At 42.8% G+C, this 20,513-nt stretch overlaps 4 protein-coding genes across 6 annotated transcripts in view; 2 read left to right on the top strand and 2 right to left on the bottom strand.

Annotated features, from left to right (window-relative positions):
• Nucleotides 1-693: 693 nt before the first annotated feature.
• Nucleotides 694-5,644, bottom strand: pdap1b (pdgfa associated protein 1b). Of its 2 annotated transcripts, none has more exons than XM_079521041.1 (6): nt 5,511-5,644; nt 4,285-4,376; nt 4,085-4,189; nt 3,327-3,445; nt 2,882-3,033; nt 694-1,512 (listed from the first exon to the last, which is right to left on the bottom strand). In XM_079521041.1, exons 1-6 carry the CDS (start codon nt 5,521-5,523, stop codon nt 1,454-1,456), a joined length of 540 nt encoding a protein of 179 aa, XP_079377167.1. In that variant the 5' UTR covers nt 5,524-5,644; the 3' UTR covers nt 694-1,453. The 2 variants fall into 2 exon arrangements, with proteins under 2 accessions (XP_079377167.1, XP_079377166.1); XM_079521040.1 differs by having other exon boundaries at nt 3,327-3,448.
• Nucleotides 5,645-6,050: 406 nt separating this feature from the next.
• Nucleotides 6,051-9,188, top strand: bud31 (BUD31 homolog). Its single transcript, XM_079520613.1, has 4 exons — nt 6,051-6,278; nt 6,613-6,735; nt 6,895-7,061; nt 8,606-9,188. Exons 1-4 carry the CDS (start codon nt 6,185-6,187, stop codon nt 8,654-8,656), a joined length of 435 nt encoding a protein of 144 aa, XP_079376739.1. The 5' UTR covers nt 6,051-6,184; the 3' UTR covers nt 8,657-9,188.
• Nucleotides 9,189-10,433: 1,245 nt separating this feature from the next.
• smcr8a (Smith-Magenis syndrome chromosome region, candidate 8a) lies at nt 10,434-19,412 on the bottom strand. 2 transcript variants are annotated; one of them, XR_013791452.1, is made up of 4 exons: nt 18,257-19,412; nt 15,889-17,691; nt 13,818-14,355; nt 10,434-13,676 (listed from the first exon to the last, which is right to left on the bottom strand). XR_013791452.1 is itself a non-coding variant. In XM_079519393.1 (3 exons), exons 1-3 carry the CDS (start codon nt 18,856-18,858, stop codon nt 13,884-13,886), a joined length of 2,877 nt encoding a protein of 958 aa, XP_079375519.1. In that variant the 5' UTR covers nt 18,859-19,412; the 3' UTR covers nt 10,434-13,883. The 2 variants fall into 2 exon arrangements, 1 of the variants encoding a protein (XP_079375519.1); XM_079519393.1 differs by having other exon boundaries at nt 10,434-14,355.
• A 244-nt stretch (nt 19,413-19,656) lies between these two features.
• Nucleotides 19,657-20,513, top strand: part of top3a (DNA topoisomerase III alpha) — a 45,323-nt gene continuing 44,466 nt past the window's right edge. The window contains exon 1 of the mRNA XM_079519394.1: nt 19,657-20,226. Within this exon, the coding sequence (XP_079375520.1) occupies nt 20,014-20,226 (213 nt within the window). The 5' untranslated portion in view covers nt 19,657-20,013. The remainder of the gene's footprint in view (nt 20,227-20,513) is intronic.

The raw sequence follows: 20,513 nt of genomic DNA on the forward strand, positions 1-20,513 counted from the left end.
GCAGTTAATTCTGGTGAAGGTCGTGGACAAGTTCATGTGTTTGCTGAGAGACGAAGGGGGTGCGTAACATGAAAAGGCTAATGGTGGTGCTATGGTTTTATTTTAACATATTATGCCAATATATGGCAAGTATATGCAGAATATATGTCATCTTCAGGTTCATATATGTGGATTTATGCACATATGTGGATATAGTAAATATATGTCTCTATATAGCTTATTCGACATATGCAGGCGGCCAATTTCGAATATATGTCACATATATGTTGCACATATAAAAAGATATATATTTCATTTCCATGTGGGTGGTGCGTCAGCTAGGCCGGGAGGTAACAGGCGGCCACAACAGTTTGGGAACCGCTGTTGTAGGCTATTGGATACCATTCCTTTGAGCCCCAGTCCTGAATGCATGAGTTTCCTGCGTTTTCAGAACCTCAGTGAATTCCATATCACCTCTAATGAAGAAAATTAAAACATCTATATTCAATATGGAGACAATCTCTTCTTTTCAGCTATATGCCGTTCAATTACATGATAGCATTTTTGCATTTTCTAAGTTACACTGACAGTAGATGTACAGTAGATATGCTGTAAAATAATGAAATTCTGTAGAGATGTATTCTGGTAGAGAACTTTCCATTACATTAAAAAAATAAAATAAAGCATACACTAAATAAAGGTCAATGTCATTAGTTCAAGGTATCCACCAAGATCCGGCACCAACTAGCATTGCTAGTCTTGTCGGTAAATGTTTTTATTTTCACATCAGATATTGCTACATTCATTTTATTTTGTTTAGAAAACAAATTTAAATATATTCTCTTTTAATGTGCACCACATTGAGTTTACTTTACTTGTATGAGATGTGATACACAAATACAATGTACTATTCAATTGATGTCAAACCAGTAATGGGAATACCTGACATGCCATGGTAGCTCTCCCAAAAAAGAATAGCCTTAACAAACCAAAACAAGTTTTTCGTTCATCGGTTTCATAATTAATCTGAGTTATATACAATGCACGACTTGAACAAAAAGTGGCAAAGCTCAATTACCAAAGTAAGTCAAAAGTCAATTCCATGTATCAGTATCATGTATGAGGTTATAAGTTAGAGAGAGGGTCATTCCAAGTGTAACAAAGGGTGTGTGTGTGTGTGTGTAGGAGGGAGGGGGGTCTCTCAATGTAGTCTTACACTCTTTACAGTACTTCCTTGGTGAAGCAACAGAACCAATATTCTGTGGCAAAATATCCAGAGCCCCATTCAATAGGCCTCAACCATTTTTTCAAATGGTATTATGTAACAATGAAAGTAAACGATTTTTCATAACTTTTACTTCAAAAATACTCAAATATATAAATATATATTTATGATATACTGTACTGTATATAGATATATATATAGATATATATCACACCAGTCCATACATTCTGCTGATAAACCAATTCTGCATCATTTGAGAGAGAGGGAGTTCATTCCTCTAGTTGCTGCCATCGACGCTGCTTCTTTTGCTGGAGTAGAAACATGTCAAAATACAAAACACAAGAAATTTAGCAAAACTGACCTTGGATTAATATTTTGACACACTCACTGCTATTCACTGCTTAAAGGGACGCCGTCTCACCTTTAATGCACATTATTTCATTGTTGATGATTATAATAGTATATTCTATAATAAAATATAGAAACAAAATATTTACGATAATCCGTAATCTGTTTTTTTTTTTAATCTGTTACTGTATATGTCACAGACACTGATGGTAGCAGCTGGAGACCAGAAAGTAAACTTGTAGTTTTCACATTCATAGATTTGACCTCAGTGTAACATTCTCAGTTTTCATGTCCTCTGTGACGTGAAAATGTCTCCCTTAATACATTCATGGCATTTTAATCATGACATGGCATGGTCAAATGCATACAGGATATGTGACCTTTGTGTTATTGAGGGTATGCGGAAACCTGAATTATGGATATAAGGAGGGTAAGAAAAAGTGGAAATATCACTGGGATTATCACTAGGTTTTAAGGCTGCACAATATATCGTTATCGTTGATTCTGAACATGCGCAATATCAGTATTGCAAAAAGGCAACGCAATATATCGTCATATATCGTCCACTTCTAATGCCAGCAACATCCCATCCATGCTAGTTTTCATTGTTGCTACACTTAGAATATCAAATTACAAATAGCACTTAAAGTTAAGAGTGACTTGTTATTGGGCAGGTTTTTGAATAATGTTTAGTTTTCAATGTTGCAACACTTACAATATAGAATATGAAATGTTAACGGTTATATCGTATCGATATCGCAATATTTGGCATAAATACAGAGATGACATTTTGTCCATATCGTGCAGCCCTACTAGGTTTAGATGACATGTTGTCCATATCGTGCAGCCCTACTAGGTTTGAGATGACATGTTGTCCATATCGTGCAGCCCTACTAGGTTTGAGATGACATGTTGTCCATATCGTGCAGCCCTACTAGGTTTGAGATGACATGTTGTCCATGTCGTGCAGCCCTACTAGGTTTAGATGACATGTTGTCCATGTCGTGCAGCCCTACTAGGTTTAGATGACATGTTGTCCATGTCGTGCAGCCCTACTAGGTTTAGATGACATGTTGTCCATATCGTGCAGCCCTACTAGGTTTGATGACATGTTGTCCATATCGTGCAGCCCTACTAGGTTTGATGACATGTTGTCCATATCGTGCAGCCCTACTAGGTTTGATGACATGTTGTCCATATCGTGCAGCCCTACTAGGTTTGGCATAAATACCGAGATGACATGTTGTCCATATCGTGCAGCCCTACTAGATGACATGTTGTCCATATCGTGCAGCCCTACTAGGTTTGCAACCAAGTCTGTGTACACACCTTTCTTCTCGTCCCCTTTCTTTCGTGCCGCGTCCTCTCTCTGTTTTCTGATAATGGCAAGGCGAGCGAGGTCTGCTTTGGCCTGGTCTGTCTTCCCTGCCAAGTGCATCTTCATGTAGCGTTCTTTGGCTTTCTGCTTTTCAATCTCCTCCCTACATGTTAGACAAGGAGAGTGTATTAGGCAACAACTGCTTTGTTCAGTAGCCGTCAGCCACCGGGGACAAACAGACAAGCCCCCCCAATCACAAACTAAAATGTCTCACTAACAAAAATGTACCATGACTATCCACAAAGTCCCACATATTCTGTATTAATTTCCCCTTTTCAAATCAATCACAGAAACAGCATCTTTTCCCTTGTACAGGAAATAATTTCACTTAGCCTACTGCATGCATGTAAACGTGGGATGTGACAATAAAGTTGTAATAGTTTTTGTCATTCACACCTTTCTCTCCTTGATAATTGCTTGGGTTCGTCCAACTCGATCTGAGTCACCTTCTTTGATTTCTGAGCGGCTCTGTTGGGGTTCTCAATTTCAATCAATCCCTCCACACCTCCTCTCTTCTTCTGAAATTAACATGTCACATAAACGATTACCCATAATACAGAGTCAACACAGTTTATGGTCAGTTTTTTATTTTAAAAGGCTGTATTCGGAAGAAGAGCCCCGACCGATGCCACATTTTGGGACAGATGGGGATTTGAGAGTCCTCGATCCACCACATGTTTTGACCGATATTTTGTCAAAGTTTTCTTCTATCTTTGATAATAAAATACACATAAAGTTAACTTGTTTCCCCCCCGCCCCCCACTGAAGCCCGATTCCATTTTTTTAAATAGCCGATCTACAAGCTGACAACATAATGGATGCAGCTTTACTACTACTACTATACTACTATATCTGAAGATTTTTAAAAACTTTTGAAAATGTTCATATGTGGCAGAAATAGAGACACCGGGTTTGTAGTGGTCAGGACACATCAGCTGCATAATTGCTGATACCGATCAAAACAGTCAAATGATATTGGTCTGGCTCTACTCGGAACAAGTTTTGTTTCGGGACCCTTGGTTACCTTTTCTGTATTTGGGATGTCTGGTACCGACGTCCCAAATACAGGAAAGGTAACCAAGGGTCCCGAAAGGGGCTATAGGAACAAGTGTGAGGTAAAGAGAGAGATGGAGGGAGGCAGAGAGCAAACAAACCTGGGAGCTGTCATCGTCGCTGTCATCTGATCCCGACCCTGGCAACTTCTCTTCCACGTCAGCATTCTGAGCTGCACCCTCTATACCCTCACCTTCCTGCTCTTGCTGTTCCACAACAAGATAGGCCAGTTACAATACAGGTAAGCTCCAACAGGTTACAAATGTACACACAGGCTCTCTCAACATCTCTCTCAACCAACCCTTTTTCTCTCCTTTTCAGCCTTCATCTGGGCATCTATCTCTTCAGGGCTGGTGTATGTCCGCATACGGCCCTTATGGCCACCTTTCTTACCTGTTCAGGTTATGAAAAATGACATATAAAACATGTTTGTAAACATTACACAGGAGACATTCAACGTAGATCACACATGATAGTCCAAAGGAGCTAGATATCAAATTAACATTTTTCTTATTTTAGACTGTAACAGTATGTGTTGTAAAGCAAATTAATGTAGATTAAAGAAGCATGCCACCAATCATCTTAAAGTCTACTGGAAATTCCTTGAACCCAGAAATGGTGATTAATGTAAACTTTTATAATAGAAATGTTATCTATAGGCCTAATGGATGAAATTCAGCTTGGTTGCTAAAAGTTGCACGTTGAGTAATTTGAGTTATTATCATAATATGTGACCATACCATTAACATGAGGCAAAAAATATATATATATCAAAATGTCATCCTTCTTCAAGTAACATATGAAACTAGGGGGTTTTCATGATTCTGAATCCATTCCAAGCATTGTGCACAAAAAACACTCCTTGGGCTAAAAACAGCCATAGCTACTTGCCCAAATGTGCTGACCTCATCACATTTGTGATGATGGCTATGGCCGTTTTCCTCCCCAATGAGTGTTTTTGTGCAAAACTAATGCTTGGAATGGACTTTGATGAATTGAACATGGTGGACCCTCTTGTAAACAAGTGTAATGCTTAATTGGGTCGTCCACTCACAGTTAACAGCCTTTGTATTGAGTTTGTGCTTGAAATGTACTGTAATTGCAAACTGTTAATAAATATTTCAATCAATCAATCAAAATTCAGAATCACGAAAACCCCCTAGTTTCATATGCCACATGCTACTTAAAGAATGATGAAATTTTGATTATAATTTATTTTGCCTTATATAGGATGTTAATGGTATGGTCACATATTATGCTAATAACTCAAATTGCTCAACGTGCAATTTTTAGCAACCAGGCTTAATCTCATCTGCTAAACCTATAGATGACATTTGAATCATAAAAGTTTACATAAAACAACATTTTCTGGGTCTAACATGGGACCTATGGGGGCTTCCAGTAGACGTCTGTGGGAGGGCTTATACGTTAGCTGAGGAGTAACATGAGAGTACTGTACAGTCAGATATGTACATGCTAACAACAACATCAACATATTATATCGTGTTGATGAATAGTTGTCCTTACCTCCCTTTGGCATTTTCACAAATGTTACCACAGATGTCTCGGCGAAGAAATAGGCCTACTAATAGAAAATATAAAAATATGAAGTGACACTTTTGCTGACTGCAGGCTAAAAACAGACTGTGTTGATGTCCTCACGGCAGTAGTTCAACATGTTGCCTTTCATAAATTGTATGTTTAAACAAATATATTTTCTTAATATATGATATTAAATAATAGACATTGTTTTATAAAAATCCACAATTTTGTACGAATGATTGGAGTGAATCCTCCTGATTATAAGATTAGATTTTTTTTTTATCGACAGTCAATTTGTTAGTCAGCTAACCTGATGCAACGTAATGTACTTATACCAAGGCCGAGAGAACGATATCTATTCAGATTTAGACCATATTTTAATATAAAGAAGATATGTATTTAAACACGGTTAATTGTTATATAACGTGCATTATTTTAAGACACGGACAGCTTTTTGAAAGGCGTATAAATAAAAATGAAATATGTTAATATGTATTTAGCAAGTGACGCCTCTCTCAACGGACGAGCTTGGGTCTGGGAACAGGACCCCGGATAGATGACGTCATATATACGGGACTGAAATCGAAACGAGCTAGCAAAATAGCTAAACGACACATAAACAGACGATTGTTTTGTGTTTTCTTCGATTTTCAGAAACAATGCCAAAAGTGAAAAGGAGTCGAAAGCCGCCTCCAGATGGCTGGGAGCTCATTGAGCCGACATTGGACGAGTTGGATCAAAAAATGAGAGAAGGTAAATAATTAACATAAACAATGAAGAATGCCGCTGCGTAGCGACCAGCTAGGCTACGTGACCATCATGACCATTATGTGTAAATCATTTTGTGAAATATAAAGTTAAATGCGAAACACAGTTTCGTCTAAAATGAATTGGAAAAACAACGTGAATGTTTAGGATATTTCGGAATCAGTAGTCTTCGTGGCCTCCTACTGATCACGTTCGTAACTAAAAACGCAAACCTGAGCGTTTCTCCAAATTAACATAATATAAGGCGATTTTGCCACCAGGCTAGCCTTGTTACTCGTCAATGTAACATGATCTCATCTCAAATGCGTTCTATTTTCAGCTGAAACGGAGCCTCATGAGGGCAAGCGAAAGGTAGAGTCTCTGTGGCCCATTTTCCGGCTTCATCATCAGCGGAGCCGCTACATCTTTGATCTCTTCTACAAAAGGAAAGCCATCAGCAGAGGTACATATATATTCATATTGTAGTGGTGTTAGATTGAACATTCTTTGATATAGCCTAGCCCAAGATTAACCTCTACGAGAGTCTAAATCTTGGGCTAGATATAGCCTATATCAGTCAAAACGCTTAACTCTGTGTTGTCTACCCTATGTATTTCCCCAGAACTCTACGAGTATTGTATAAAGGAAGGGTATGCCGACAAGAACCTGATCGCCAAATGGAAGAAGCAGGGCTATGAGAACCTGTGTTGCCTGCGCTGCATCCAGACACGAGACACCAACTTCGGCACAAACTGCATCTGCAGAGTCCCCAAGAGCAAGCTGGAAGTTGTAAGTCTCTGTGACATTTATTGACTCTGATGTATTCAGTTATCTTGTACTTGGCCTATATAGATCATTCTACATAACTAAAACCAGGTGGACATTAGATAACAGTGGAAACGTGTATGGCATTGCAAGGAAGAGTAGTGTTAAAATGACAAAGGTAATCTTTGTAAACGTAAACTAGATTAGTGTGTTGTGGGATCCAGAGTCATAAAACTGTCCTGCTAGTCTTATGTGAGGATTCTGAGGAACCACCATAATCTGACATGGTTCCCTTAGGATTTATTTTTGAAAGGATGATTATCAAAACCTTATATATATTTTTTAAATAATGCAATACTGCGTCATAAAAGTTGGTGTGTTGTGACTTTAGATATTGTCAATTACTTGCATGAGAAGGAGAGCGGTGGTGGAGTTAGCTGTTTTAGCAGACAGTTTGAGGGTCCAATGGAGTTGAGAGGTTTTGACCAATGTGTTTTTTACTACTTTCCATTGATTATATATATCAATTATATATATCAATGATTATATAATATTTTCAAAACAACACACAGATGTAAAGGGTGTTCAATAGCACTGATTTAACACCTACAAAATGGAGTTATGAGGTTTCCTCCGGACAGCAACGATATGATGTATTGCCATGTTTTGTTCTGCTTCATGTAAATCACTCAGATTCACTCTGGATTAAGAGCGTCTGCTAAATGCCTAAATTGTGAATAATTAAAACATGGCTCATTAGGTAGAGTGACCATTTGGGTATTGGAAGGTAACTGGCTACCCCGGCCCACACAGCATAATACATACAAATGTATGTAATTTGATCCCTCATGGTTTACAAATGTACATTTTCCCCTACGTAGTAGAAATGAGTTACAGGTCACTTTATTGATTCCTGGCGTTGATAGTAGACAAACCCGTAGTAACTCAAAACCAGCTCAGTGGAGATTGAGAGGTTGGGGTTCGATCCCGGCCGAGTCATACCAAAGACCTAGTGCCTCTCTGCTTGGCACTTAGCATCAAGGTTTGACTTGGGAGAAAGTATGTACTTGCTCAAGCTGCCTCACGCTACAGAAACAGGAGATAGGCTCTGGTCCTCTGGGCCACATCGACTAGCCTTAACTTACTGTAGTAACTCTGAGGACCACCGGTTTACTGTATGACCCATGATGCAATAGAAGGATCTGTATATCACAATCGGTCACTATAGTGCAGGGTTCCCCAATTAATTTTCCTCAAGGGCCATATTTTGACTAGGGTACCAGGCTGGGGGCCGAGTCCGCACGCACAAGGTCGAGGTCTTGAAATGCAAATGCAAATGTTTGACATGCATAGGCTACTGACCACCATTTAATGCCATTTATATCTGGGACCCCCTCAAAAAAAGTATTTTTTTATTTTTTTTAATTCTTCCAGAGGCCACAAGGGGGGGAACCCTGCTATAGTGTAACACTACACTACACTGTCTTATGTATAACTGAAATGAAGAGAATGTGTAGGAAAGTGTGCCCTTGTGTGTTAAAAAACCTCTGATTCTTACTTGTGCACAGGGAAGGATCATTGAATGCACCCACTGTGGCTGCAGAGGGTGCTCTGGCTGAGATGGAGTTTGGATGCCGGAGCTCTTTTCCATGAGACATCAGTGTTCATCCAACCTACACCTGTGTACTGTCACGACCATTGAACCATGGATGAAGATAGTGTTTACCGTAACCTGACTCGGAAACAACTCAACAGATCTCTCCACCGCCTGGCCTCAATTACCCCAAAATATAAATGTATACGTAGAGATATTCTGTCTATGCCTAAGTGATCGAGACTGAAGAAAGCAACATTATGACTTGTGCATTGTATTACTTTGTCAAGGTTTTGTTTAGATTTTTTGTGTCATTAATGCCTATGCTCAGCTCTTGGGATCACTGGGAGAGTGTTGTTTCTGGATCAGGCCTACCATTCCAGTTGTTTAGTGTACACTGTGAAGGTCGTCATAAGTGCTATTTGTTTTTAATGTCATTTGAAGAGGGGTGGGGGTATTGATTGAGGGCTATCATTTAACATGTTATTCCTATAAACCTAGAAATGTTTAAATTAGCATTGTACTTGATCATTTAAAATAAACTTGTTCTGATTTAATTGCTTGCTCTTGTAGTCCTTGTATGGCAAGGAAATGTAAAGGTGCAACCTGTTTATCAGTTTAGGTGTAACTACTGTAGGAATTGAACTTGTTACTGACAGACCACTGCCAATCATACAGCCACATTAGGAATGTAGTGGAAAAAGTGGGAAGTATTAGAACAGGCACTTAGAACAGGGAGTTGATACCAGGTTGTGTGTACATATTGGTCAGTTACCAACATGTCTGGAAGCAACCTTAATAGATCACGTGTACAGCAGTCATCCATCATCATACTATAATTCTGACAATGTCTGAATGTGTGTCTGTCAAACACCGCCGTATCTCCTCAATGCCTGCACCAATCACTCCCACATTTCACACAGGCATTGACCATAATATGGAGGTCTTAACGAAGCCCTTTTTTCGATTTTACACTTGATTAATAATGAATTTATTAGTGAATTTAAAAATGCGCTCAGGGCGCAGTACCCCCTGCGGGGGCTAGTATTTATAATTCATTAAAATGTATACAATTTATATTGCTAAATTGTCTTAAGAACCACTAACACTTTGGACTGGATGGACTTTGAACAAGTTCCAAGTGGGATGTAATGTTTCCTCTTTCCTGCACATATCAATTCATTTTAAATCCATCTATAAATGCAGTGTGTGATCAATCAGCGATAATGCGACTGATCAATTTCAAACATGCCATAGCCTATGTATTGGCAGTGGTTTTCCAGAACCAAAAATCCAAATGTCTATCAGTGTCGGCCTGTCTGAGTCATCATATATCCCTGATGTCGGAACAGCCATACTGGCCTCCAACTACTCTACTCTACTCTACACCAGTTTTGAGGTACTTTACTTGACTCACATACCGTATTCCACTACATCTCAGAGGCAACTATTTATTACTCCACTATAATTATTTTACAGTTTTAAGTCACCAGTTATTTGCCGATTTATAAAACATACATTAACTTATACATGTTTATTATTGTATCTTACTCTAATTACAATCCAAACGTAGTGAAATGTTTCACTACATTTGGTACTGTAAATATCTAACCCAACATTTAACTTAATCACTTTTGTTAAAAGTAAGTAAAAGTTTTAATACGGGACTTTTTACAGAGTATTTCTACATTATGATTGCTATATATAGATATATAGATATAGTATATGTGTGTGTGTGTGTGTGTGTGTGAATTCTCTGCCCACCTCACATGTCCATCTGACATCAACTCAAAACATCTCAATGCATTCAAATAATTTAATGGAATAAAATAATATCAATATTACATAAAAATATCCAGACATTCACCACACGGTTTAACACTGACAGACACAGTGATGTTATCCCCTCCATCGAGGCCAACCGTTTCAACCTCAGGATGAGACATGAATTAGTTTATATACTCTACACAGGCATGACATGGCAACATACAGTAAAGGACACTGAATGTGAAGACGATGTTAAGCACACTATGGTATGGCTTAGTATGTTTTGCACTCCGACTGTGTGTGAGTCCGTCTGTCTGTTACCAGCTAATCTCCGGCACCGTTAACCCGGTCAAAGCCACATTTCGCACACACTCTCCCTGGATGCCAACGATGAACCTCTGCCCCAAATTCTTTGATATTACTCCTCCAGATTCTGTCCAAAAATCCCACAAATCGTCACACACTATCTCTATAGTCATGTGTTCAAGACGGATCTGTCCGATATTTCATATTCCATCCTAATTGGCTTTCAAAGTTTGCAGGATTGGCCCGTTTTGAACAAAAAGCCTCAAATCATGAACGCAGCGTGCAATTTATGTGAAATCTTTCACAGACTTTCCTACTAGGCTGAGGAATATAACCAACCCTTTTCACATTGGCCTGTTATAGCGTCACAAACAGGTGATATTTTTGTAAAACACATTTTTGGAACAAAATGCCTCAAATCATCAAATTGCCATCCAAGGCGTAAGAAGAAATGGCACCCTTTTCACATTGGCCTATTATAGCGCCACTAGGAGGCCACAACCTGATCTGCCCTGGTGGAGACCTGTGCCCCGAGGGGCACTTTACCTAGTTGTAATTACATTCACCTTTTTGCACTGATGACAATATGTAACAACTAAGCCAGAATTGTGTAACAGTAAAACCCAAAATCTGATCCAATAATGGCAAAATAACATTCAAAAAATAGGCTTGAGACACACGTAAAAATTTGATTCTAATGGAATGGAATACGGAATAAAATAGTGCCTGGAACGCTTAAAAACAACATAGTGTGCAATTATATAGATATGTCGATTGTATACAGTAACATACAAATCAAACCAGGATCGGCCTTGTTCTAAATAGGAAGATTAGAATCACCTTAATCTCATTGTCTGTACTTCTCAGCTATTTGGACAATGTAGTTTTAAGTAGGCCTTTGGCTCCAATTTGATAGTGCCATTAAATCGCACCACTATAAAGCCTCATTTATACTCCATTAAGTGTCCCGCTCCAGAAATCGCAAAGATAAAAGCTCATTGTGAGCTTGTAGATCGAACCAAAATTGGCGTTTGCGGCATAACATTAAAGATTACGTTCACCTTTGTTCAGAGTTGGCAGGGATTTTCCCTGTTTCACCACTTGTAAAAGCTTTGATCAAATTTGCTTTCCAATACCCAGCACCCAGACCATTCATGGCATTGGGAAATACTAGTATACAGTCAAATCTGAAGTGTAATTTAACTCTGCAAGGGTTAAATCAACACTCCAGAATATACTCTACTACTGTAATTCTTCCCATATTCTTACCAAAAAGGGGGCACATCAGCATTGGTATGATCACAATTCTATTGTATAGCATAGGAAACAAAGTCATTTGTTCACATGATGCAAACCATCAAAGGTGACTAAAACTGGTTTTCTGCGTGAAATCATGGACGGCATCAGGCATCAGTCATGTGTTAATCTCTGGATTGCTACAATGGCACGGTTAGATCTATGTCAGTTCATTGATTTGTCTCAAGACAACAACAACAACACCTATTACTACATAAGAGTCACATCTCAGCGCCGTCTCCACAAGACTCAAAGTCGTCAGGTTCATTCTCAGGATACAGCAAAACAAGAATTATCAGTTACATTATGGTGATTCACCTTCACCCTGGTACAAGTACAACACAGTCCCATGCTGACGCTACAACACTCTCACACAACTTCAATTAACCACTATTCTAAGCCCTATTCGAAAATCATTTGAAAAGATTTGAAAATCGTCGCCTATAATGGCATGCCAAAACTAGGCACGCCGGGGTGAAAGTGGTTAAGACAACAGTGAAATTCAATACATTTAAGATTAGTAGCTTTTTTGGTCTGACTGAGTCAGTATTCATGGCAATGCTTGCCAGGAGTTCATATTAGCTTTTGGCAGCCACTGGTCCGGTACACATGGCCGATGGGTTTTTCTGGACATGCAATAAAACAGGGAGTTGACTGGGACTAATCCACACAACAATACACACACACACTTCATGCATCATCATCATCATCATCACAACCTGAAGCAGCCTCTGAGAATGTATATAATCTATGCTCTCCCTAACAGAGGTCGAAATCTATTGGATTGAAATGCACGACCAAGTCTCTTCTTAAAACAAAATTGACACTTTGGGAACTGTGACAATCTAGGGTTTCATTCACAATGGCAATGTACTGTGTGTATGGAGGAAAGAAAGAAAACAGAAAACTTTTAAAAAGGCAAAGTCAAAAGACTCTTTTAAGAACAGCTTTGACCTAATATAATGGAGCCTTAGACATCCCTCTACACTCTCAAACCTGTTCGTAGCAGCCAGATTATGTTAGCATGGAGGGGCCAAGTACAGCAAACCTGAAAAACATTGAGATGATATCACCGTTGATAAATTAGATAATGATTGGTGGACATTTAATTAAGGCTATGATTTGACCAATCCACAAGCTAGTTACCGTCAGGTCACCCTTAAATACAACGGCAGCTATGTTGGCTTGAGTTCAGATGGATGGAAATGCCGGGCACAGAGACAAAATATATATATACTAAAAAGGAAGGATGAGTCAGCAATATGAGGAACATTACCGGTATTTCCACAGAGGTGAAATGAATGACACTACAGTAAGGACACCAGACCAGATTAGCTCAAGGCCGTCTGTGTCCGAGCATGCTTTGAACTAAATAAACAGAAGTAAACAGAGTACTCTGACCCAATACATTCACTTCTCCTACTCCGTCTACTGACCTGTTTCCCTATTGACCAATGACCATATTCCCACAGCTGTTAAAGTAAAAGCTAAATGGACACTTGTGTGAATATGGTCCAAGTAGAGAAGAGCAGGAAGGAGACAAGCAATGAAAACAAAGAAAGGCAGAGTGAGATTCCACAGCTAAAATATAACCAGTGCTGAAACTCAGCAGTAAGATCACCTGTGTGGGCCCGCTACAAGTTAGTGGATAAAGGGTTGATGATTGCCCAAAACACCTCAGGGAGTTCTGGTCCCACACTACAACGCAACCCACCCAAAACACCTCAGGGAGTTCTGGTCCCACACTACAACGCAATCCACCCAAAACACCTCAGGGAGTTCTGGTCCCACACGACAACGCAATCCACCCAAAACACCTCAGGGAGTTCTGGTCCCACACGACAACGCAACCCACCCAAAGTCCATCTGTCGGGCAGAATGAATCAGATCTTGTATAAAACGCTGGTGGTGTATTTAAAACTAAAACAAGGAGCTGCCACTGCCGAGGTGACCGACCCAGGGGCAGCGGGCTCCAGGTAGCGCCGTGCGATGAGCTGGCTGAGGTAGAGGAGTATCTGACTGTCCTCTTCCCCCAGGCCCAGCTGCTCCTGCAAGAAGCTGCAGCGCCTGGCCTCCACTCCCTCCGGCCCTTCCTGGGAGCTGACGGGGAGGTGGAGGTGGTGGGTGAAGGTGAACAGGAAGGCCCGGGCCGCCAGGCTACTGAGCGTGCTCTGGACGTGCAGGAAGTAGGTGGAGCCGCGGCGGACGTAGGTGCGGTGGTCGGCGATGTTGGCGAGCAGTTGGCCACGGTACGGCGGGCAGCGCAGAGTCTTCTGGTCGGCGTCCAGTATGGAGATGTACCGGCTGTAGCGCGAGAGGGAGAAGAGCATGCTGGAACCCACAGGAGACGCCACTCTGCGGGGGAGAGGAGAAAGAGGTCGGGGATGATGGGAGAGATTTGTCGTATTGCTTTACATACCCGTTGTACAGAATTGTTATGGGAACATACATAGGGATGTTTAACAAGAGTCTGAGAGCTGCGGTCCGCCTTGCAGTACAAATTTAAGATTATCCACTGTTGCATTAGATACTGTATATATATATCTGTATACATCTCTGTATTAAGAGATGTACAGTGTAATTTAACTATCTGACTACAAATATACATTGAATAATTTAGACTAGAGTACAGTATTCATTATACAAAGATCGTATATCTGGGTCAAGAAGCTGTTTTATCTAAAGATGCCATTATTATTTTATTAAACGGAGAGAATCAGCTTTTAGCACTGTTAGCAGTGTTGAATTAATGGAAATTTGCTCAGATATTATTATAAAATTATTTTATAATAAGAGAAATAGAGAAACAGGTGGTTAAAGGACAAATATAAAAGGTGGGGGCTGAATAGAAGTCTGACATTATAGCTGAGTCACCCTCAGGTAACTAACTATATTCAGGACTGAGTCAAATAACAATAAGAAAGAATACATTGCTGTTCACCACCAGGCAGAAAACAGGATATGGTTCCGGTTAGCTATACTGCCAGTACTTCCACGTTGATATATAGGATGTCCTATAGGATGTCAGTTCAACAAACCAAACCATGTGGTTGAAAAGATCATTTCTGCCTTCTCCAACATTCAAATTGTTGGGTGCACCCCCCCTTGTGGGGTATGCAGGAATGGTAGGAGGCGTGCTGATGGAAAACGACCAAAATCTTACAAATATTTCTGGCTTTTACAAGTTTGCAATACTAAAAAAAATGGAGGGAGGGGAGAGTTGTTTGATTAGGGGAGAGTTGTTTGTATAGCTCTCTGCTCTTGCTCTACAGCACCTGTAACTGCTATTATTATACAGAATGTCGTTGCTGTCAGGAGGAAACCACCTAACTCCATTTGAGGTTTTTTTCTTCATTTTGCATAAATCAGTGCTATTGAACACCCTTTACTTCTGTGTGTTGCTTCGAAAATATCGAACCAATGAAAACAAGTAGTAAAAAGCACTTGGGTCTGCTAAACAGCTAACCACCACCACCTCTCCCCCCGTCATGGAATTCATTGACAATATATAAAGTCACAACACACAGGCCGAGCGGTCCAGGCACCTAGGCCGGTAATCCAGCATGAAAGCGTGTCGTGGGTTCGAGTCCCGATCCGACGACCTTTGCTGCGTATCCCCTCCATCTCTCTCCCCCTTTCCTGTCAAACTACTGTTAATCAATCAATAAAAAAAGGCAAAAAGTTAAACAAAATCTTTAAAAAACAAAGTCACACCACCAACTTTGATGAGGCAGTATTGCTTTGTTTTCAAATAAAGGTTTTCTTCATTTCCTGAAAAATGTATATATTTTTCATTTCCTGAAAGTGGTTTCTTCCCGACAGCAGAGATGTATAGGAAAACGATGTGAATTAATGCAGTGAAGAATGACTAGTAGTGTAATTGAATACCTTTGCAGCCCTATGAGTTTCCATCTCTGCAGATCTGTGAGGGTGAAAGGACAGGACAGCCAGGGTTGGACCCTCTCTCCACACCTGCCGGGCGCCGGCACAAAAAGGGCAAGGGCGGCGACCAGCCTGCGAACCCTCCCCTCGTCCGCCCCGAGCACCACCAGGGTCCTGCCGCTCAGCAGACACCACAGAGCCTGTAAGGCGAACGGATATTGCCGCACGAACCTCAGTGCACCCTGGCCTGCCTTCTTCCTCTGGCGCAGGGTCAATATCTCTCCGTAACCCAGAGGCGAGGCGGCCCGATCGGACCCGGTGGAGGCGCTCATGGCACAGTCCGAGCCGTCCTCCACCGAGCACCGGGACCCCACTGGCAACTCCAGCCCAATCATAGGGCTCCCCGAGCGGGCAGAGCCTAAAGCGTAGTCCCCCTGGAGCTTGGGGCTGGCTTGGGGCTCCTGGTTGACCACCACCAGGGAGCGAGGGGGCGGTGGGTTTGAAGTGTGCCCCAGACCAGGCACTGCGTCTTGGCCCGGAGCCTCAAACAGGAAGCCCTCCTGAGACATACAGCATGCCGTGTCCATCTGCACCAACGCTTCAGGCTCTATCTGACAATCATCCTCAGTCACACCCTCACAGCCACTCTCCATCTGTCCATCACACTTGTCCTCGGTTGCCTCCGACTCTGACGCACACTCCCGCAGAGAGACGGGAGTCTGGTCGCCCCCGTTTTCGACATCGTCTTCGCACGCGGTTATGTCCAGTTCTTCGCTGGTGCTCTCCCTCTCTGCGTCACTGTAGTGTTCACAGTCAGAGGAGGTGGGATGGTTAGGCTCAGGTGTCAGGTCAGCATCCGGGTCGGGTGGATTCATACTGGCTAGACTCGGCTCCCCGTCTCCCAGCCCCTCCCCGCTCCTGTCACTGCTAAAGCTGCCTTTGGTCTCCTCTGAGCTCTCCTGGGTTTCCAGCGTCTGATCGGAGGGAGACGACTCCAGGCGGCTCTCCCCGGGGCATAGCTCACTATCTCGGGTGTGACTGGTCTCTGAGACTAGGTCCAACAAGTGATCGAGCGGCTCAAGGGAATCCAGTTCTTGAGGCTCAGGACACAGCACTATGGGAGGCGGGTGTGTGAGTTTAGTACCATTGTCTACAGCGTGGTTCACAGCACAGAACGGTCTTAATGTCCCCCCGTCTTCCTCGTAGTCTTCACCGAGGTCTTCCTCGAAGAGGAAGTTGGTGACCTGCAGCTTCCTGCAGAGTGTCCGGTCCAGGCGACGCGTGTGCAAATAGCACAGATCGCCGCGGAAGCTCCTCTCCGTTTCCTTCAGCAGCTCAACAGTGGCCTCTTGGAATGTCTTGTCACACAGCTCCTGCAGCGTCTTCAGGCGCTTGTCAAAACACTTGGCCGACTTGGCTTTGATCAGCTGGGGGGTGTAGGACGGCCTGCGTTTAATAACACCCTCCTCCTCTTCCGCATCATCCTCGGTTCCATTCTCGGGTGTCTGGCCCTCTCCCTTCTCCCCGGCCTCTCCCATTCCAGTGCAATTAGGCTTCAAGGGGTTGGTAAGAGGGGCGTACACGCTCAGACACTCGGTTAAACATTTCTGGCAGGTCACGGCGCTGGGATCCCGCCGTGGGCGTTGCGGGTAGGAGCTGATCTGTCGCAGCAGGTCCCTGTGTTCATAGATGCTTTTTTCCACATTGGCGATCTCGTTGGCCTTCTCCACAGCGTGGGCAGAGTAGATGCTCTGTGGCCTTGCCTCTCTGTGACGTCCCTCCTCCTTCTGCAGCACAGAGCGCGTGTACCTGACAGGACAAGAGAAACAAAACACAACACAACACAAATGAAAACTTGAGAAACAGGCCATGCGACCATTATTCATAATGCTTGGCAAATGGCTGCATGTCATTTGTCATTCCCCTACTCTCTCTCTCTTTGTTTCCTGTCCCTCTCCATTATTGAACCCCAATCAAGTTTTAAGTTACCAACTTTCTTATACATGTCAATAACGTACAGTAGGTAAGAACCTATTTGTGCTGCTCATTAGGGCAACAGTTTGAAGATACTGTGTCATTATTAAGAGATGTGTCTCGTCCATATGTGCCCCTTCACATTTTGTATTGCCATCTCATCTGTGCACCCTGTGATGTCTACCTGCTTTCTATTAAACAGAGAAAATATCATATACTACTGTGGGACAGAAATACGCATTAGTTAGAAAGTAGTTAGTAAACTTAACCCCTTTCGGGACCCTCGGTTACCTTTTCTGTATTTTTGTACCGCCGTCCAAAATACAGAAAAGATAACCGAGGGTCCCGAAAGGGGCTATTAGTAAACAGTGTTAACGGTTTCAGTAGATATCATCCTTACTCGAGGTCCCGAAGCTTCCTCTGCAACTCCTTGGCGAATGCTCGCCTGTTGCCAGTTTTCAGGCACTCTGATGCCTGGGAGAAGCGGAGGGAAAGCTCCTGGAATTGGAGCATGATTTTCCTCTCGTCTGCTGAAACGTACGCCATGCAAAACGGACGCACAAATCCTCTTGCCTCCAGGTCATAGAGCGTCAGGTGATGGACATAGGCAAAGGCCCCTTCCTTGGAGTCTCCCAGCACCACTCTTGAATCTTCTACAAAACTGAGGCGCGGATAACCGCTCCCTGGCGGGTGGCCCACGAACGAGGCCTGGTAGTCCACAGACATGATGCGCAAGGAGAAGTAATTGAGATCGAAGGTGCCACAGACCTTGGGGTCATCCGGGATGGTGAGGAGAGGCTGGGGTCCCACCTGCTCCGAGAACTCAGAGATGAGAATGAAGTCTTTGGTGAACTTGGCATACGAGGTTTTGGCCCACGGGTTGGAGTTGGCCAGAGGGTGGAGAGGGACAGAGAACTCCTCGGGGAGAGCCCAGGGATCAGGATGTGTCTCCCCAAACTCATCCTCTTTAGTGAACGCCACCACGTCTGGTGAGCCTATCATAGTGCTGTTGTTTTACAAGGCATTAGAACACACACACAGCGACCCCATCAGAAAGAGCAGTCAAACCCCAGTGGTCAAATCAAGGCAGAGGAGGCTAGAAGCATCCACCGGACTGTCTGTCACTCAAAGTGACCATACTACTACTCACATCACAGATCATCAGCAGGTTAATTAAACGATGATAACGTGTTGCAGGCAGCATACCAAATGACACTGAACCAGAGGCATGATCTGTCCGCGGCTCTCTCTCTCTACCTACACACAAAAGCAATCAGCTTGCGACAAAATCGTCCAAATCACTTCCAGGTATAATAGCGGGGGTCGTGCAGGCTAATGAAGCGAGGCGAAATGCGACCATATCTTGCAGTGGCATCGCCGGAGAAGGTCTAAAATGTCCATGCACCACTCCCGTCTCCCGTGGCTGTGTTCCTGGAGGAAATGCAACGGCACGACCGCGGCGGAGGAACCCGTAGGACACGTAGAGAACACTACATGTATTTTACATCCTTTCCCTGAGACAGGTCAGACGCCATGTTTACCCAGCTGCTCGGATCCTGGAGAATGTCTTGTCACGTGATCGTGCTACTACCGCATTATGTATTCAGTTGTCTATTTAAATATTATTTATTCATTAGTTGTTTCATATATGTTTTTATTATTTTATTATACAAGTAGTAATTCAATGCAATGCGTCTTTGTCTCGTGTTAATATAGTCTCACATTTCTTTTTTTATTATTTCTTTTTTTTCTTTGCACGCTTTACGTTTACGACAGTTTTACGACAGCACCAGTAGCAGCCCGTGATCAGGCGCGGAATTCGTAAACAAACATGCTCGCTATCTGTCCCCCAAAAACTTTTTTATTCGGCATGTTTCCCTGCATGTTTGCGTTCGTGAAATTCACAATGGATACCAGATGCTAATCGAGAAGATGGACCTCGATGTTTATATTGTTTTACACATTTCACATGTCGTTCTTCTATCGTTATGGGGCTATTGCTAGCCATAGTAGCATAACAACTTAGCTGTAGCTTTCCCAGTGAAAGTGACTTGGAAGTGACAGTCAGTGTCTGACGTGTTGTTGTTGTTGACACCGGGGCTGTCTGTCTGTCTGCCGGGGAGTAGAGCCGCATGTGAGAGGCAGGCGGATCGAGGTATGCTGGTACAGCACCTCGGGAGGGCTCTGTTCAGATCAGGACTCCAGAGGACCAGCAGCAGGTGTTGTTACTCTGTCTCTGGGACAGTCCCACTAGAGACAGCTGACGACATGATCCGCAGGACGCAGATAAAGAGGGTGCTGTGTGTGGCCGAGAAGAACGATGCTGCCAAGGGGATTGCTGAGATCATGTCCGGCGGGACGGCGAGGCGGGTAAGGAGTGGTTCCCAAAGTGGGGTCCGGGGACCCCCAGGGGTAGTTGAGGGAGTTCCAGGGTACCCAGCGGTGGCCGAACGGATAGCGGCGCGGTCTAGATACCGGAAGGTTCCCTGTTCGAACCAGCCGTCCGACACGTTAAAAATTACCACCGCTGAAATGCCCTTGAACAAGGCATCAACCACTACGATGAAATGTGTTCTATGAGCAGGGCCTGGCTGGAAACAAGTTCTTGAGCTTAGCCCAGATACCCTGGGTAAATATGCCCTCATTTCTCATTTCAT

This window comes from Electrona antarctica, assembly GCF_951216825.1.
Source record: "Electrona antarctica genome assembly, chromosome: 14".
Classification (NCBI taxonomy): domain Eukaryota; kingdom Metazoa; phylum Chordata; class Actinopteri; order Myctophiformes; family Myctophidae; genus Electrona; species Electrona antarctica.

Coding starts and splice junctions, on each gene's coding strand:
- pdap1b (XM_079521040.1), bottom strand. Junction 4,190..4,284: donor CTGAAAAGGAGAGAAAAAGG/GTTGGTTGAGAG, acceptor GTTGTGGAACAG/CAAGAGCAGGAAGGTGAGGG. Junction 1,513..2,881: donor GAAAGGGGACGAGAAGAAAG/GTGTGTACACAG, acceptor TTTCTACTCCAG/CAAAAGAAGCAGCGTCGATG.
- smcr8a (XM_079519393.1), bottom strand. CDS start 18,858: ATGATAGGCTCACCAGACGTGGTGGCGTTCACTAAAGAGGATGAGTTT. Junction 17,692..18,256: donor AGGAAGCTTCGGGACCTCGA/GTAAGGATGATA, acceptor TTGTCCTGTCAG/GTACACGCGCTCTGTGCTGC. Junction 14,356..15,888: donor AAACTCATAGGGCTGCAAAG/GTATTCAATTAC, acceptor TCTCCCCCGCAG/AGTGGCGTCTCCTGTGGGTT.
- bud31 (XM_079520613.1), top strand. CDS start 6,185: ATGCCAAAAGTGAAAAGGAGTCGAAAGCCGCCTCCAGATGGCTGGGAG. Junction 6,736..6,894: donor AAGGAAAGCCATCAGCAGAG/GTACATATATAT, acceptor GTATTTCCCCAG/AACTCTACGAGTATTGTATA. Junction 7,062..8,605: donor CCAAGAGCAAGCTGGAAGTT/GTAAGTCTCTGT, acceptor ACTTGTGCACAG/GGAAGGATCATTGAATGCAC.